This window comes from Gobio gobio (genome assembly GCF_949357685.1).
Source record: "Gobio gobio genome assembly, chromosome: 19".
Lineage (NCBI taxonomy): Eukaryota > Metazoa > Chordata > Actinopteri > Cypriniformes > Gobionidae > Gobio > Gobio gobio.
Genome location: NC_137112.1, coordinates 37091262 through 37109504, shown reverse-complemented (window position 1 = coordinate 37109504; position 18243 = coordinate 37091262). Strand labels below are relative to the sequence as shown.

The window sequence follows — 18243 nt, the reverse complement described above, 5'->3', positions numbered from 1 at the left end:
ATTACAGTCTAAAATGAAGATTTCATTTATACCAGTCTGTTTACTGAGTAGTACTTAAAGGGTAACTTCAGTGATTTAGCATTAAGCTTTGTATCAGTAGAAACCCGGTAGTATATTTGAATTATGGTACTTTCTCCCCTCATATCCCCCTGTCATCGGAGGATTTTTGGCCAGAGGCTAAAGACTACAGGAGCTAGTTCCGCATGTTTTCAACCCGCCCACAGGGGAGGGATCTCACTCAAAGAATGTAGATGCGCACGGCCGCTGCCGCTCGGCTCGGGCATTAATAACGGAGCGGTACGGAGCAAAGTGAGTGTTTTCAAAAAATCAAAAAACTTTTCAAAAAATTCCTATGAAAGTTTAGCTTCCATATGCAATCTGATAACGCGCCAGACTGGACACGCACTGAGAATGACAGCCGCGCTTACCTCAGCTCTGCTCAGCTCTTCTCTCGTGATGAATGAAATCTGACTCCTGCTGCGTTTGTGCCGTGACTTTTGTTCGGCTCACTCACACTTTATTGAAAAGACACGTTCAGTTTTTAATTGTAGTGTCTATTCTCTAACTGAACGAAATGATTGTATTACTATGAATATCAAAACGACGTTGGGGGCGGTGCCGCGGTGGGCAAGTGATAACCTATAGCCGTGGCTTTGGGAGTGGCCTCGTAGGGCAGCGAAGCAAGTGCATTCTGGGAGTTGTTGTCTTTCATCCACATGAGACAAAATAAATTTTCTGTCTTTTCTCAGTCTAGAAGGCACCAAATTCAAACATAATTTCACATTTCTACTACATAAATGAGACTCATCTTCCCAGCGCTGAAATGCCCCTTTAAGAGGCGGCTATACCAGTGGCCCTTTGGGGCATTAACAGTGAGCTGGGTAAAATATTAATAAAGGAATATTTTAAACATGGTAGTTGGTTCTCTAGTCAAATGAGTTCTGGAGTTACTTCAGTCATAAGTGTCTTTTTCAATTCAAAGATCTCAGTTTAGGATATCTTATCTCTTAAAAAAGCTGCAAAATCATCATAGTTGAGAATTGAGCCCTTCAGGCTCCCAGAGACCATTTTACAGAACTAAGCGTATTGGGCAGCTCTATCTGCATTACAGATCTGTGTTGTCTTAACATGTCATAGTCTATTTATAGTTTAGCTCTATCTTATTTACACAGCTCCCTTCAGTTTGCTTTGAGATTGATAATATTTCCACTGTGTAATAGATTTTTGACTGTAGTCGTTCATTCGACTGGTGCAAAAATGTATTAAATTCTTTGGCAAACTGACCACAGGAGGAATAAGAAACATGTGGGGGCATATTATTGTGGTTTCAGGTTTTAACATTCTCAACAGATTTAGAGATCAACCTTCTTTGTTTTTTTTAAAACGTTTTTTATGGAAAAACAAAAGAGAGCTACACTATATTGCCAAATGTTTTGGGACGTCTGCCTTTACATGCACTTGAACTTTAATGACATCCCATTCTTAATCTGTAGGGTTTAATATGCAGTTGGCCCACCCTTTGCAGCTATAACAGCTTCAACTCCTCTGGGGAGGTTTTCCACAAGGTTTAGGAGTGTGTTTATGGGAACTTTTGACCATTCTTCTAGAAGCGCATTTGTGAGGTCAGGCACTGATGTTGGACGAGAAGGCCTGGCTCGCAGTCTCCGCTCTAATTGCAGGCCAGTCAAGTTCCTCCACACCAAACTCGCTCATCCATGTCTTCATGGACCTTGCTTTGTGCACTGGTGCGCAGTCATGTTGGAACAGGAGGGGGCCATTCCCAAACTGTTTCCACAAAGTTGGCAGCATGAAATTGTCCAAAATGTCTTGGTATGCTGAAGCATTAAGAGTTCCTTTCACTGGAACTAAGGGGCCAATCCCAACCCCTGAAAAACAACCCCACACCACAATCCCCCTTCCACCAAACTTTACACTTGGCACAATGCAGTCAGAGAAGTACCATTCTCCTGGCAGCCGCCAAACCTCGTCCATCAGATTGCCAGAAAGAGAAGTGTGATTCGTCACTCCAGAGAACACACGTCTCCACTGCTCTGGAGTCCAGTGGCGGTGTGCTTTACACCACTGCAGCCGACGCTTTACGTTGCACTTGGTGATAGCTTTGATGCAGCTGCTCCTTTTTGGGTCAGCTATCCCTTTAATTGTAAATGTGTTCTCCACTGAATTACATCTTTAACACAGATGCTTCTGATACAGTGAAAAAAGTCAAGTTGTCTTGACCAGAAAGGGACTCCCAACTTAATCTCTGGATGAAGTAACTGTTACTCAGCTAGAGATCTTTTGATGGAGGGTGACCAGAATAATGCCTGCTTCTTAACTCTTTAGCCACAGGCTAAAATCCAGGGTTTCCCTAGAGCAGAGCAATCCAAGTACTCAGGTTTTGCCTTTTAATGGAGCCCTGTGGTGTTTTGCAGGGATCAGTGCAGGAACACGACCAGGGAAAAGAGAAATGTGAAGACGTGGATGGCCTATTTCACCTCAGTGGCTGCTTTTGAGATCTACTTTTATTGTTTTGCGTGTCTGGTAATACAGAACACCATAAATCAGCTCTGAACTATTTTTCAAACAGAAAGTTTGGACTTTATGCTGGTACACTGTGTGCTCAGGAGAATAAAATGATAAAAGGGGCCTTAAATTAGACATTTCATATATGCTAGAATGTTTTACTTAATAAAGAGTTAGTTTAAAAACAAGATTTTCACTCTCTCATACCACCTTGAGTGACTGAATACTCATTGTTCACGATGTTCAAAGTGCTTGAGTCCTTGCAGATGTACTGCCTTGAGAATAAAAGGGGAAGCTAAAAACGAGATACATTTGCAACGGACCCTTTGTCATTATAGTTCAATTTTCAGTTTGTGAGGTAATGGAGAAAAGAAAGCAAATGAGAGGAAAAAAGAGATGGTAACTGCTTGTTTTTGTCATGCCTTATTGAGTTCTGTACCAAACTGTGTTCCAATCTTTTCTGCTTGTTGATTCTCATTGGATCTTGGGTTCTCCAGTCCACCTTTTAACCCATTAGTAAAGCAATATGACTGCAGTCAAATGAATTAGTATTATTATGAGGGCAATGTTAATGTCATGTTTATACTTCCCAACATAGGTCAAATGTCTCAAATGCAACCTAGATTGGGTGGCACCTTCCTGCTACACAACATTATTATAGTTTGTTCTTGCTGTGCACATAATTTGGTACAATTTAAATGTGAATTTTATAATAAAGATAATATGGCATGTATCATCCCTTTGGAATGAGTATTTGCTGAATTCCCACAGAATAAATGTAACTCAAATGCACAATGGGCCTTCAGAATTCAAACAAAAATGTTCCCGTGTTGACAGTTTAGCAAAATGTTTGGAAAGACAATTAGCAAAATCCATAAAAATGTCTTGCACAATTTGAATTGTCAGAAATGTCATAATGACCATTTTATATGTGAACATGAAATATTAGTAAATAGTGTCAAGATTCTTGTCAAAGAGGTTTTCCATTATCACAATTATGTGTTTGCCCAAATCAGTTCATGCATTGAGTTAATTTTTTGACTACAGGTAAAGAGGGAACGACTAGTAAAGTGGGGCACTCAAGTTTTTACATTTAAAGGGATAGTTCACCCAAATATGAAAATTCTGTTATCATTTACTTACCCTCATGCAATTCCAAACCTGTGTGATTTCTTCTGAGAAACACAAAAGAAGATATTTTGAAAAATAAAAAAGGCAGTGGGATCCACTGTACTTTTGATTGTTTGGGCAAAAACATGTTAATTTGTATTCCTCTGAAGAAAGAGACTCACACAGGTTTAGAACGACATGAGGATTTAGAACGCTTCAACCCGTGCACGCGCTCATGAAGCTTATCAGGTTAAGTAAATGATGATAGAGTTTAATTTTGGGTTGGACTATGCCTTTAGTATTTCTTCTTCTTTCCTTTCAATAGTGTAGTGCCAACCAGAGGTGGACAGTAACTAAGTACATTTACTTGAGTACTGTACTTAAGTACACTTTTTGAGTATCTGTACTTTCCTTGAGTAGTATTTTTTCTGGAAACTTTTACTTTTACTTCACTACATTAGAAAGAGAAATATCATACTTTTTACTCCACTACATTTCTATCAAGGCCCTCGAAGTAGAAAGTTGTAGCCGCTTTGAAAGTAAGTGGATGATTTGTTTTCTTCTTTAAAACGTGATGCGTTTTTTTTTTTTTTTGTTGCAAACAGCCCATCAATAATCACTCTTGTAGGATCACATGAAGTTCAATGATTTCCAAGTATTTTTTGAACACCAATCAATTGATGGCAAAATAGAAGGCGGCAGTTCCCAGACGCAGTGCGCGCAAACATAGTCATACTGAGAAGTTAAAATTCAGAAGAGCAGACGTGGATAAGTCTAAAAAAGTGCAACGACATGAAAGTGCACACAGAAAGCTGCCTCTCAGACGCCAGACCACAAGTACTGAATTTTAGTCTATTGAAAACTAAAATCTTATTATAGTCAATTAAAACTAGACTAAAACTAAAACAATTCAGATGCCTAAAATGTTATAGTCAAAAGACTAACTAAAACTAAATCCAAATTTGCTGTCAAAATTAACACTGGTATGATATGATTGGTCAAATGATTTTTATAGATTTACCCGCCAAGTTGCCATAGCCTTGTGGATCCAGCGCAAACACATAATGTTCCACAATGATGTTAGTTAGCATGCAAAAGCGTAGTTGGGCTAATAATGTTAACTGAAGTCCTTTCAGAAATATGTTTTTACACAATCCTGTCAAATAAACACAATGTAGAAACCTTTCTTTTCTAGTATGATTTTGACTTTGATAAGAGCTTTGTAACTTTTAAGCAAGTATGTAAATGAGTTCAAGATATGCTAGCATGTCAGTTGGAGCATGACTGGTTTAAACCACCATGATGGAATAGCGTGCATTCATACAACAATGCAACGATAATAAAATAATGTGTTTACTTTTACTATTGATACTTAAGTACTTTTAAAAGCAAGTACTTCTGTACTTTTACTTAAGTAAAAATCTATCTTTACAACTTTCACTTGTAATGGAGAAATATTTAACCAATAGTATTTTTACTTTTACTCAAGTAATGGAGTTCTGTACTTTGTCCACCTCTGGTGCCAACAAGGAAACTGTCCCACTTGACCTGTATCGATATGAGGTTAGTTAATTCTATTTTCTCTATTGTAGTCTCATTGTCCTCCATTCTGTCTTAGAGATTTGAGGTCCATCAGGACCGGATGGTGAGCGTGGCCCACATGGTGCGAGCCGGAGGGGGCGTATGGATGGCCTTTTCAGAAGGTTCCTCTATACGCTTGTTCCATACGGAAACGCTGGAACACCTGCAGGAGATCAACATTTCCACACCCTCGTCGTTTTACAACCCCAGTGAGTATCTCTCCTTTGACCATGTGAATCCCCATTCATTTGAATATAGAAATTTTTTTATGCTTTCCACATGCTTGATCAGCGCTTGTTTCCATCTTTTCTTTGAACCGCTCTTCTCGTGATAAAAAGGTAATAACGGAGAAGTTCTTTTTGGAATAGTTCCTGTAGGCTGGCTCTCCAGGGATAGACTGTGAATAAGTAGCTAACTTAAGACCCCGCAGAGCAGTAATGGAGCTGCCGGGTTACAGGCAGGAAAAGTCACAATGGCACAGACAAAGCTTTCCATTTGAAATGTTGCCATGGCAACGCTCTTGTCATGACTCCAGCAGCCGTGGCATGTTGGTAATGTGCCAGCGCTTTGCCATTGCGCCTTTTCTTTGTGCAGCTGGCCTTAAATTTGTCTACTTTTTTACCTCTTAATACTCACCTTTAGCAGTCTTAATCTCCCATGAATCCACTTAAATCTTAAAATTTCTAAATTCTTTTCTTTGTGCAGCTGGCCTTAAATTTGTCTACGTTTTACCTCTTAATTCTCACCTTTAGCAGTCTTAATCTCCTATGAATCCACTTAAATCTTAAAATTTCTAAATTCTTTTCTTTGTGCAGCTGGCCTTAAATTTGTCTACGTTTTACCTCTTAATTCTCACCTTTAGCAGTCTTAATCTCCTATGAATCCACTTAAATCTTAAGATTTCAAAATTCTTTTCACTTCATCCCTCCTTTACTGCTGAATGAAATGTATATGAGGCTAAGCCACAGTCTTTCTGTGAAAGGTAGTGGATGTAAACATTCATTTCATAAGAATGGACACCGAAAAGCGTGGTTTCTAAATATTATTTACCTATCCACGCAGCAAACTGTCGCTTCAGTTCAATTCAGCGCCACACATCAGGCTATATAAAGAGAAATTCTGGGCGGCATCGCTCCAGTAGCTCACAGAATCCTCCGGAGCAGAATAATTCCTTTCAGACTGTCTAATAATGTTTGATTTCACTTGAATGGCATTGTCCACGTTTAGCCACGATTCTCCAGTTGTCACAGACAATTGCGATCAAGTGGAATAGAAAGGAAGTGAAAAATAAAACCAAAGTGGAGTTGCAGACTTGAGGAACTGGCCAGAGCAAGTTAATATCAGCTGGTCTGTTGCTACAGCCGCATCTCGTTTAGAAAAAGAGGGAAAATCTATACCTCAGGTTTTTTTCTTTGTTAAAAAGTGAGAACATTAAACCTTTGGATCAAAGTAATAGATGTATTTCAGAAGACACGTGAAGGAGTGTATTGTGCCGAAGACGTCTGCGAAGGTCCTGCAACCCTGAGGCTATTGTCAAACTTGCGCAGCTAGCTGTGTTTAAATGTGTAGTTCATGTTAGGTGAGGTAACGCTACGACTCCGTGTTATGTTGGGGGGTTTACAGTCCAGGGAGCACAAACGTGAAAATAAGCTTTGGCAGATGCCTTCTTCCCCTTTTTCTCTCTAGGCCCACAGAACATCCCATTGGTTTTCCTGAATATGCTAATCCGCACACATCACACATAAGAGGACTGATATAGTTATTACAGATCAATGGTCTGCTAATCCCACAGGTTTGCTCGCAAGTGATGGGTGATGAATTAATTATTGTCTTAAAGTCAACCGATTATTCTGCAGTTTCTCCTCAGCTAGAAAATGATAAGCAAACCAGACATCTCTTTAAAGCTCTGAGGCTGGATCCTTCCTCTCTAATAATAGCTGGAAAAGTCAGAAAGTTGATATTATACAGAAGAGAATCTTTGAAAATGTTATAATATTAATTTTAACATTTAATATAATATAATGATAAATATAGTAGAATATCATTTTTTTATATAATTAAACTGCCCTTAACTTTATAATGTAGTTAGTTGGCATTACATTGGCATTCAATTATTTTGTATAATACATCATAAATAAGTGTAATTTGCAGTGTAACAATCTCAAATAATTTTTATATTAAGCATGCAGATTGTATTACCTTATATTAATTGAAAGACTACATGAACTATTGGAATGCAGTCAAATGCATTGAAAACAAATTGAGAAATTGAGAGACTACATGAAATATTGAAATTAAATCCATTTCATCGAAAAAGAACTGTTGTGGCCATTTACCTAAGACGCACTTTCCCTTATATTATATTTACATATGATAACATAGGTTCAACTTGTTAACATTAGTTAATGCATTCCGTGTCAGTTAATACATTTCTACAGCATTTTTGTATTCTAGGTTAATGTTTGTTTATAAATATACTATTTTTAATTAATCTTTGATTATAATACAATAATATATCGTCATAGTACAACCTGAAATGTGAAAATATTTGAATATATGTAGAAGTTAACAATAATCAAATAAATGCTGAGAATGAATTTAATTTAATGGATTAACCCTTACATTTTAACTTAAAATCTTGATGCAGAAAGAGTTCTAGTATACATTATGCGTCAACTTCAAGGACATCTAATACAATATGCAATATGCATTTTTTTCCCCAAACCTCAGCATCTTATGTTTTCAGCATTCATGAATTCATATGCATTACTATAGAACTGCAGATTTATTTGACAATCCATTATTAAGGTGATCCCTCTTGCACAGAAAAAGAATGTATAATAGGCGAATGTTCTGCAGAACTGGACAGCTGACATTTCTAAGAATGAGTTCTTCCTAATGCAGTGTATTCATTAATGTTTTTTTATGACCTTCAGTGATTTCCTGGTGACTAACAACCATACTGAAAATGCTTCACTAACACATTAGCCAAAGACTCTCCAAGTTCAATAGCAAACTACCGAGAGCATGCCGTGAAAGTAGATCAATTAGCCACTTGCTGATTATTCATGCAAATCGAGTGCCATAATTCGAGCATGCGGCCACCATCTATACACGCTGAAGACTCTGCTGTGCTATTCTTCTTTGATTTAATTACACTGTCGCTGCTTTCTGAAGTCCTAATGTTAGGGATTTGGGTATTGTGAATCGTCATTTAAATGTTGCTTTTGTCTAAACAACAGCAATCTAAATGTTGTCATACCTGCATACTGCTATAATTGACCAGTTCAATAAAGCTGATGAGAGAAGCACAACTGTGAGCGGAGGTAATCAGCGGTTTTTAATTATTAATTTTTTTTTGTATTCTTTAGCCCAGTTTGTTCTTTTCAAAGTAAAAAAGCTAAATTTCAAAGCTAAATGGTATCTTGGTGCATAGAATGTTTCTTAGTGATGGTGGTATATATATATATTATTATTATTATTATTATTATTATACAATTTTTTTTTTTTTTTGAAGGTCAAAAGAGCATGAGAGTTACCAGCCTGCTGATTTGCCAGGGCCTGCTATGGGTGGGAACTGCCCAGGGCATTATCATCACCCTGCCTGTGCCCAAGCTGGAGGGCATCCCCAAAATTACAGGTACACAGATGGTGGCTCTTCATGATACGTAACTGCCTTTAGTTCTTTGGAAAGATGATAGGGCAATTGCATACTGATTAAAATAGTTAACCCTTTTTTAAAAGAATAGTTCACCCCGAAATGAACATTCTGTCATTATTTGCTTAACACCATGTGGTTCCGAACCTGTATGCTTTCTCCTGTGGAACACAAAAGAATCATTTTGAAGAATTTATAAATTATGAAGTGCTTTCCATATGCCAGTTCATTGTGAAGCTCCCGAAAGTGGTTTAAAATGTCTTGTGACTAAATATTTAATATCCAACCTGAAGTGTTGGATATTAAACAGGAAGATTATCATGAATAACAACTTAAAATAAGTTTGGGGTCGGTAAGATTGTATTTAATGTTTTTGAAAGAAGTCTCTTGTGCTTCCCAGAGCTGCATTTATTTGATCAAAAATACAGTAAAAAGTACTATGAAATATTATTAGAAAATACCCATTTTAATATATGCTAAAATGTCATTTATTCCTGTGGTGCAAAACAGAATTTTTAGCATCATTACTCCAGTCTTCAGTCACATGATCCTTCAGAAATCATTCTAATTTGCTGATTTGCTGCTCAATAAACATTTCTTATTATTTATCAATGTTGTGCTGCATCATATATATATATATATATATATATATATATATATATATATATATATATATATATAGTGAGGAAAATAAGTATTTGAACACCCTGCTATTTTGCAAGTTCTCCCACTTAGAAATCATGGAGGGGTCTGAAATTGTCATCGTAGGTGCATGTCCACTGTGAGAGACATAATCTAAAAAAAAAAATCCTGAAATCACAATGTATGATTTTTTGAGTGTGTGCAAACCTGGTGAAAAACTACAGGAAACATTTGACCTCTGTAATTGCAAACAAAGGCTACTGTACCAAATATTAACATCGATTTTCTCAGGTGTTCAAATACTTATTTCCAGCTGTATCATACAAATAAATTGTTAAAAAATCATACATTGTGATTTCTGGATTTTTTTTTTATAGATTATGTCTCTCACAGTGGACATGCACCTACGATGACAATTTCAGACCCCTCCATGATTTCTAAGTGGGAGAACTTGCAAAATAGCAGGGTGTTCAAATACTTTATACTTTATACTTATTTTCCTCACTGTATGTGTGTGTATGTGTTTTTTTTTTCTCCAAGATTTATTAATGAATAGAAAGTTCAAAAGAACATTGTTTATTTAAAATATAAAAAAAAAATTGGGCCATATCATACACCCGGTGCAATGCAACGTTAAATGTTTTTTGCTAGTTAGCCCAACGCAATTATAATTTTCACGTCCAGCGCCACGTTGTTTAAATAATAAATGCACTCGCACTCAACTGTTCGCCCATGGGTGTGCTGGTCTGAGAATGAGGTGTGTTCAGGCGTGTTGTAGGCGCGTTGCTATTTTGAGGTAACTGAAATCAACTGCGCCATTGACCAACAAAAATCTGGTCTTAAGTATTTTTTTTGTTATTTAAAGGGCACAGCGCGTTAGTAATATGCGCCTATAGGTGGGTGCACAACGCACGTACACTCTGCTTACACACAGAGATGTGCAGCAGCACACAAACATTTTTAAATATTAAAAATAAAAGGATTCCCCTCTGGAGAAGCGTTCAGTCATACAAATTCCACCATGTAAATAGTGAATCCACCATAGTGCAAGCGCATTTGGCTTTTAAAGGGAATGGGAGATTAGACTCGGATTGGTTTATTGCACGTTACGCCCAAAAAACACCCATGACTCATTAAAAGACTAGGTACAACCCTTTTGGATCATGCGCCTGGCATGCTGACCATTATTTCCATTGTTAAACTAGCAAAAACGGATTCGGACACCTGTGCCATGCACTTTAGACCATGTGCTCAAATCATTAATATAGGGTTACGTTAATATCGTAAATAATATACGTTAATAATATACGTTAATATTGTATATATAGAAAATAGTAATTTAACTGTCAACCTTTATGTTTTTTTTGTTTTTAATTATTATTTTTGGAGCAAGACATCTGGGGCATCACCACAATGAATTGTCTTTATATGGGAAAAACTCTTCAAAATGTCTTCTTTTGTGTTCCGCAGAAGTAAAAAAAAAAAATCTAGGTGATGGGAACAAGCGAAGATGAGTATAATGACCAATTTTCTGAACTATTCCTTTAATTCAAAGTAATCAGTATGTAATATGAATAGAATCAAATTTGAAGGTTTTTCTTACCCTCTGGCATTGCTGCTTTTTTACTGATAAAAAGTAATCTGAGCTCTCTGTGTTTTCATGTGGCACAGGTAAGGGAATGATATCCCTTAATGCACACTGTGGGCCTGTGGATTTCTTAGTTGCATTTTCCAGCACTTTGTCTCCTAATCTTCTGAAGCGGGATTCTATGGTGGAAGGGCATGATTCGGCCTGTGGAGTGGAGGACCGGAGTGACTCGTCCTCTCAGGAATCTCTCCAGCAGCCCAGTGTTTCCGCCCATGTGGATGGCAAAGGGAAGGGGCGGGGCATGTTGCTACAGTACCGCCTCCGCTCAACCTCAGGGTTGCCTGGGCGACCATTAACCGCACGAGGGGACGAAACCTCAAACTCGTCTTTAGAATCTTTGGAACACAGCATGGAAGATGGCTCTATTTACGAACTCAGCGATGATCCAGACATGTGGGTCAAGGGTCGGCCCTGTGAGAGGGAAGGGGTGAGGAGGGACAGGGTTACCTCGGCAGCGGTCATCTCAGGCGGGAAGGGCTTCCGTCGACTGAAGGAGGTTTCGATGGCGGCCACCGCAGAAAGCACACTTATGATCTGGCAGCTTCCTCTGACTGTTTGAGCTGAAATTATGTTCAAGGAATAGTGAAATTAAAATAGTGTCATTTACTCACCCTCATGTCATTCTACACCTGTATGATTTATTGTACAGGTGACTCTCTTCAATGCAAGTACAATAAATCTGGAGAAAACAGGAGATTTTGAGCTTCAAAAAAAGATACAAAAGCATAATTAAACTGGCCATATGACACTAAAGTGTTAATTTTCTGCTACTGGTAAAGTCAGAATCCACTAGTTTGCTAGTTTAATGATGGATAAAACGGTCTGCGCGCCAGGCGCATGGTCCAAACGGGTTGTACCTAGTCTCTTAATGAGTAAAGGGTGTGTTTTGGGTGTAACGTACAATAAACCAATCAGAGTCTCATCTCCCATTCCCTTTATAAGCCAGTTATGCTCGCGCTATTTACATGGCGGAATTTGCCTAGAGGGAAGACTGAACACTTCCCCAGAGAGGAATCCTTTTATTTTTGTTATTTAAAAATATTTGTGTGCTGCTGCGCGTCCCTGTGTGTGTAACAAGCAGAGTGTACGCGCGTTGTACACCCGCATATAGGCGCATATTACTAACACGCCCTTTAAATAACACAAAAAATACTGCACTTTTGACTTTAGACCAGGTTTTTGTTTGTCAATGGCACAGTCGTTTTCAGTTGCCTCAAAATAGCAACGCGCCAACAACGCACCTGAACAAACCTCGTTTTTGTTCGGCATTTGCTATTTAAACAAGGTTGGCGCTCAACGTGAAAATGATAACTGCGTCGGACTGAAACTAGCAAAAAACTGGATGATAGGGCTTAGTGAGTTGACCATGCGAATGATTTTGTGAACAAATCATCTAGACCGATTTTGCAAACTGGCTCAAATGATTAATTGAAATAAATAAGATTCAAACGAAGAGGGGTTTACAAATCAGACCTCAGTAGGGACGGATATCAAGATTTTTTGGTGAAGAATGGTGTCATTTTTTATCTTTTACTTCACACAAAGCTATCAGCGCTCTACACTTTTTGGTGCTTTTTTGTCATTTTGGAGTCTGACAGCTCTAGCCCTCATTCATTTTTATCATACTGAAAAATGGTAAGATGGTCGAAAGGAACAAAGTAATTTGGGATTGGAAAGACATGAGGATGAGTAAATGACAGAATTTTCCTTTTTTCTCCCTTCTCACTGGGCATTTGTGATATAAAATGTGAGGCTCGCGACTCTACTGTTCACTATTCCAGAAAAAGAATGTCTCCTATATTAATTGCTCTTGTGATCTTGGGTCCTCTGATGAAAACTATCCCATAACTCAAAGGCTCATAGTGATAAATGCTCAGTTAATTCTGCCTCTGTCACTCGTACATGTGCAGTACTTGAAAGTTGTTTCCTTGCTGGTACAGAATGCTGATCCACGTATTTAATCTCAGACTACCATAATCATGGCCTAAACTATTCAGACAGAACATTTCCTTGAGGGCCTCAGTCTGGTCAACCTTTAGTGAATCATGTTCTTTTGAGTTTACCACGCCACAGAGCTGCTGAGGGCTTTTTTTATTCCCCCGCATCCGAAGAAATCATATCAGTGGAACGTGAGAAGCAAAGTGAAAGGGTTTTTCATGCTTTTGTGCAGTCACTCAGAGAATACTTTCACCCTTTGACTCTTGATAATGTGAACGCATGATTCTCAGTTGAAAGTCAAGCCTGGCCAGGTCAGAGCTGCACGAGTGTTAAAAGCTTGTGGAATGGGTTTCAAAACTCTTGATGGCCTACATTTCTGTGATGGCGAATGGTAAAGCTTAAATACAATTCTATTTAGTGGACACATTTTTGTTTTTCTTATAGACAACCTGAAAACATTTCCACCATATGGCAGTCATTATGAAACTTCTGCTTAAATCAACATTACTTAACAAGCAAGTTCATTAGCAGCTGGCTGTAGAAAGATACAAGCAGCACTAATTGCAGGAAAGTTGTGGATCTCGTGAAGCTTTTGATGTTTATTTGATCTTGTTGAAGGGCATTCATCGCTGATATTTTGTGTAATATCGCAGTTCCATCTGCAAGCTACAGTTGGTTCTCCTCATTCTTTGTTCTTGTTTGATCCACATTTAAGACATTCAATAGTCTTCCATTGGGAATTGTGCCAGATGCACATAATATTGTGTTAAGGGGAATAGACTGAAGTTGTTTTTGGTACAAACGAACAAGCTGATAAATAATAAATGAATAAAACTCTATGTTGAAACACCAGCTTGGCCAGAATTGGAGCCCAACCGAACCAGCATAGACTAGCAAACCACTTTGGGCTGGTTTTAAGCTGTTTTGACAACAGCAAACGGCACTAAAATTCTTCAGAAATAGCTACTGAATAATATAGTTCAATGATTTATTTTTCAACCCCTCACTACTTTGTCATCATGCATTTTTCATTCCATGCAACATTATGAATGTACGAAATGTATAATTTGTCCTGGTACTGCAAACTTTTTAACTGTTGATCTTAAATTGTTTTTTATTTCCATTTATGAAGGCCACAGTATTTCACTGAATATAATAATTGTAGCTGTAGCATTGGATATTACATTTGTAAGTAAAAGTGATTTAAAGGAATAGTTCACCCAAAAATGAAATTAATCATTATACTCACCACTAAGTTGTTCCAAACCTGTATGAGTTTCTTTGTTCTACTGAACACAAAAGAAGATATTTTGAAGAATGTCGGTAACCAAACTGTTGACCGACCCCATTGACTTTCATCGTTTTTGTTTTTTTTCCTACTATGGAAGTCAATGGCGTCAACTGTTATCAACTAATATCTTTTGTGTTTAGCAGAATTTTGTTTTTAATTATTACAAGTGAATGATGACAGATCTTTCATTTTTGGGTGACATTTTGGGTAAATTTAACATGAATAATACAAATTGTGCATTGTCCATCCATATGAAGTAACCACTTGAAGTTTCCATTTGTGCCCCAAATGCACTGAATTTGTAGGATTTTTAAATAATAATGATAATAATAAAATGTAGTCTTATATGTTTGTCAATTCACTGTTACTAGAATAAAAACATTCAAATCTACCTCTGTGTTTGATTCTTGTAAACAGCAGCGCTGTTATCCGTGTACATATTAGTCTGAAGTAAATGTGCAAAACCCTGAATATTCTCTTGTTGACCCACACAAAAGTAAAAATCCCTGTGATTACATACGATTTACACAGAGATGGTGGTTAAGCACGGTGCATTAAATGACACGCCACACTGGAAAAACCCAGAAGCTGCACCAAAAGGTCAGATCTGAATAAATGTATGCGTGTTGGGACGGTGACAAGCGCAAGCGTTGCTGATGCCAGAACATCTTAGATTTGAAAACAGAGCTCAGCACCTCTGCGCCCAGCAGAGGTACATAAGTTTTTAATAGGGTTTCTTCCAGGTTTGAATTATTCATAATTTCCTAATTTGCAAACTGCATTAGTACGAGTATTATCTTACGCGTGCTATTTTGAACATAGCCAAAGACTGTTACTGTATGTTTGTTTGTGGTCAGTTATGTCATATTTCAGAGTCAGGAAATGAGCAGGTTCCGAAGTTCACAGATCCTCACTTCGGGCACCAGCTCCGTTTTGTTTGGAAAAGGGGTACTCGTAACCCAAGGACTCTTGGGTGTATTCAGATGGCGCATGAGAGGTGTAAACACAGCTGTGAGAGTGGAATGGAGGTTCTGGGTTGTGAAGACAGACCAAAGCTCTCGCGGAATCTCTTCATCCTAGTCCTGCTGGCTTCAGAACGCTGGCCTTAGGCAGATACACGACCCAGAAGCCACTTAAACCCACGTTAGTGTAGTTCACAGCATCAATGGTGTCTGCAGTTGCACTGAGCACAATGTGATTGGATTGATTGGAGTTCGCAGTTCTGTGAAACAGCTGCACGTACATGCTGTTTCCCAGAGAAGTTTTGTTCGTTACACAAGAAAATCACCCAGGCATGTTATTTACAAGTCCAGCTTCAGATACTCGCAGTGTCACAGTGACTACTAAAATCGCTTTTTAGACAACTTTGAGACAAACTAAGGCACTTTAGAGTCTCAGAACATAACCTTGGCATTGACCTTGCCGGTTTTAAGCCTGTGCGTTTTTGCTGAAACGTCCAAGCGTGACCTGTAATATTAGAAATTTGCCACATACTGTATCATTACAGACACATTCATCTTTGCAGAAAAAGCAAGTCACAGCAGTGGTTATTTCAATTGCTTTTCAATTTGCATAAGTCATTTGCTCATTTCTTGCGAACCCTTGTAAAATATTCCAGTGGGACAGCAGCAGCACAGACAAACCGAGATCACATGGTGCCACATGCTGAGTCAGTCAGCAACGCGGGACGAGTCTGAACATTTATTCGCCCAACAAAAACCGGGGATTGTACAGCAGTGCTGAATTGCATTTTAATAGAGTTCAGTGCTAGAACGGCCCGCACTTTTGCCTTGGAGTCAACAAAGAGAGCCAGGTTGCAATGCAAGCGTTTTGGATGACAAACAGACCCGAAAACAGCAGATACATGTGCGTATTGTGGCACTAAAGTTGTCAATTAACCCCGCCCTGGGAGAGTTTCGCCTATCACACAATACAGCTGTGAGCGCACCGCATGCTCCTTCTCAAGCCTTAGGAATAATTTGCATGCAGATGAATATTCTTCTGCTGAAAGCATGTTTTATTTAAAAAAAAGAAAGAAAATCACAAACACATAGACTATCTAACAAAGAACGCCAGAGTGGATGATTTGTACAGAGAATGCAAAAGGCTACTTCTCTGCTCTGTCCCATATCTGTATTTTACATTAAAATGTGTTAAAGAGGCATGTGACTTGTGTCCAAGGCATTTAGTATTTGTGATTGTTGGATAAAAAATATGAAATAATGTTGACGCCAGTCAGACCTGTGTGACAGTGAAACGTACGGCGCTTATTTAAGAATGACAGTTGGAGCACGAATTGTTAATGGCATTTTGAAAGAAAATACAAAGCTGAATTTGAATGGCGTTTTTCTAATTCACAGGCCTATTAATTGTTCATTTTTCTCTGTCGTCTATCGATCGATCGATCGATCGTACAGGGATAGTTCACTAAATGTTTTTGATTGACTTCATTGAATGGACAATTTCTATACATATCTTATTTTATGGTACAGAGATGAAAGAAAGTTATACAGGTTTTGTACGAAATGAGAGTGAGAGAATTTTCATTTTGGGGTTAATTATACTTTTAAAAGGAAATAATGTTAGACAAGATTTTTAAGTTGTAAATAACTGGAGTGCGTTTTACAAGAAAATATGATTGTAGTCTTTCTACTAATAAATTTCACATTTAATGCGATGGTTACTTGCCATTTCTTTGATATTATTTGTGAAATTTTCAAGCAATTTCTGAATGAAAACCATTTTTTTCAGTGTACATTGTGCAAAAAAGTCACCACTTGTGTAATCCATTGCATTTACTAGAATTTTGCTCCACTAACATCTGACAACCAGAATGTGTCTGTCTTTATTTAGAACAATATATCTATTGTTTAATCGTTTTAAAACCCAAAAAGCTTTTTTTTTGTGAAATGTTTTGTTTGAAAAGTGTGCTTGTGCTATCTTTCTTTCAAACAAACGCTATTTGTTGGTCAAAAACCTCTTCTTTCCTTGAAAAAGCAAACTCAGCATTTTGGACAGTGCTTTTTCAAAGAGGTTTACTGCACAATAATGTTTAGGAGTTCATCTCATTCTCTTCCACTCTATCTCTATGGAATCTGGAAAAATAGATAACATGTTTTTTGTTAACCAGTGCTTTGTAAGCTATGAACGTTAACATTCAAGACCTTCAGTTTTTCCTTGTGCTTCTTTACCGGTTGCATTTGGATTCAATCCATGGAAGAGTAATAATCGTCTTATCTGAGTCTAAAATTCTGCAGGACAACTAAAAATATGACGCATCCTGTAAAACAATAACCGAGGGGCCAAAGCAATTTTTACCATTTCTCCTGGTATTCTTTCTGAGAGGCTGTTCTACTATGTGCTGGCCTGATCTGAATCAGGCATCATATCACTCATAGCTGACAAATAGATGGCATTCCCATGCCATTTGTTTTCTACTAACTCTTGTGTGACAGATGCACCCCGAGCAAAGACGCCTTTGAGTGAATGTTAATGGAAGAGCTCTTTTTCACCTGGCCTGTTCTTCCCACCGTGAAAGCTTGCTTACATGTACAGCATAGCCTAATCATTCAGAAGCACTCATTCAGGGTCTCCCTGAAAAAAAAAAAGTCTTCTCGGTGGTGAAAGAGGAGGGCTTATGTATATGTCAGAATGGAGACTTTAAAAGTGCATTGTGTTTTGGCTTTTGACAATATGGGATTAATGGAATAGGTCACCCCTAATAGAATATATGGTTACACTTTAGTAGCCACTTTCCGCTCAAAAAAATGTACTTTCACTGTTGTTAGTTTTACTCAAACCATCCTCGTTCACATTACTTAAAAAACTCATGTAACTATACATTAACTTAAT

The 18243-nt window shown here is 37.9% G+C and overlaps 1 protein-coding gene across 2 annotated transcripts in view; it reads left to right on the top strand.

The window, feature by feature from the left end:
* arhgef10la (Rho guanine nucleotide exchange factor (GEF) 10-like a) overlaps positions 1-14781 on the top strand; it is a 202956-nt gene extending 188175 nt beyond the window's left edge. For both annotated transcript variants that reach the window (XM_079844412.1, XM_079844411.1), the window contains 3 exons: positions 5252-5423; positions 8732-8854; positions 11186-14781. In XM_079844412.1, coding sequence (XP_079700538.1) covers positions 5252-5423; positions 8732-8854; positions 11186-11721 — 831 coding nt within the window. In that variant the 3' untranslated portion in view covers positions 11722-14781. The remainder of the gene's footprint in view (positions 1-5251; positions 5424-8731; positions 8855-11185) is intronic.
* The last annotated feature ends 3462 nt before the right edge of the window (positions 14782-18243 follow it).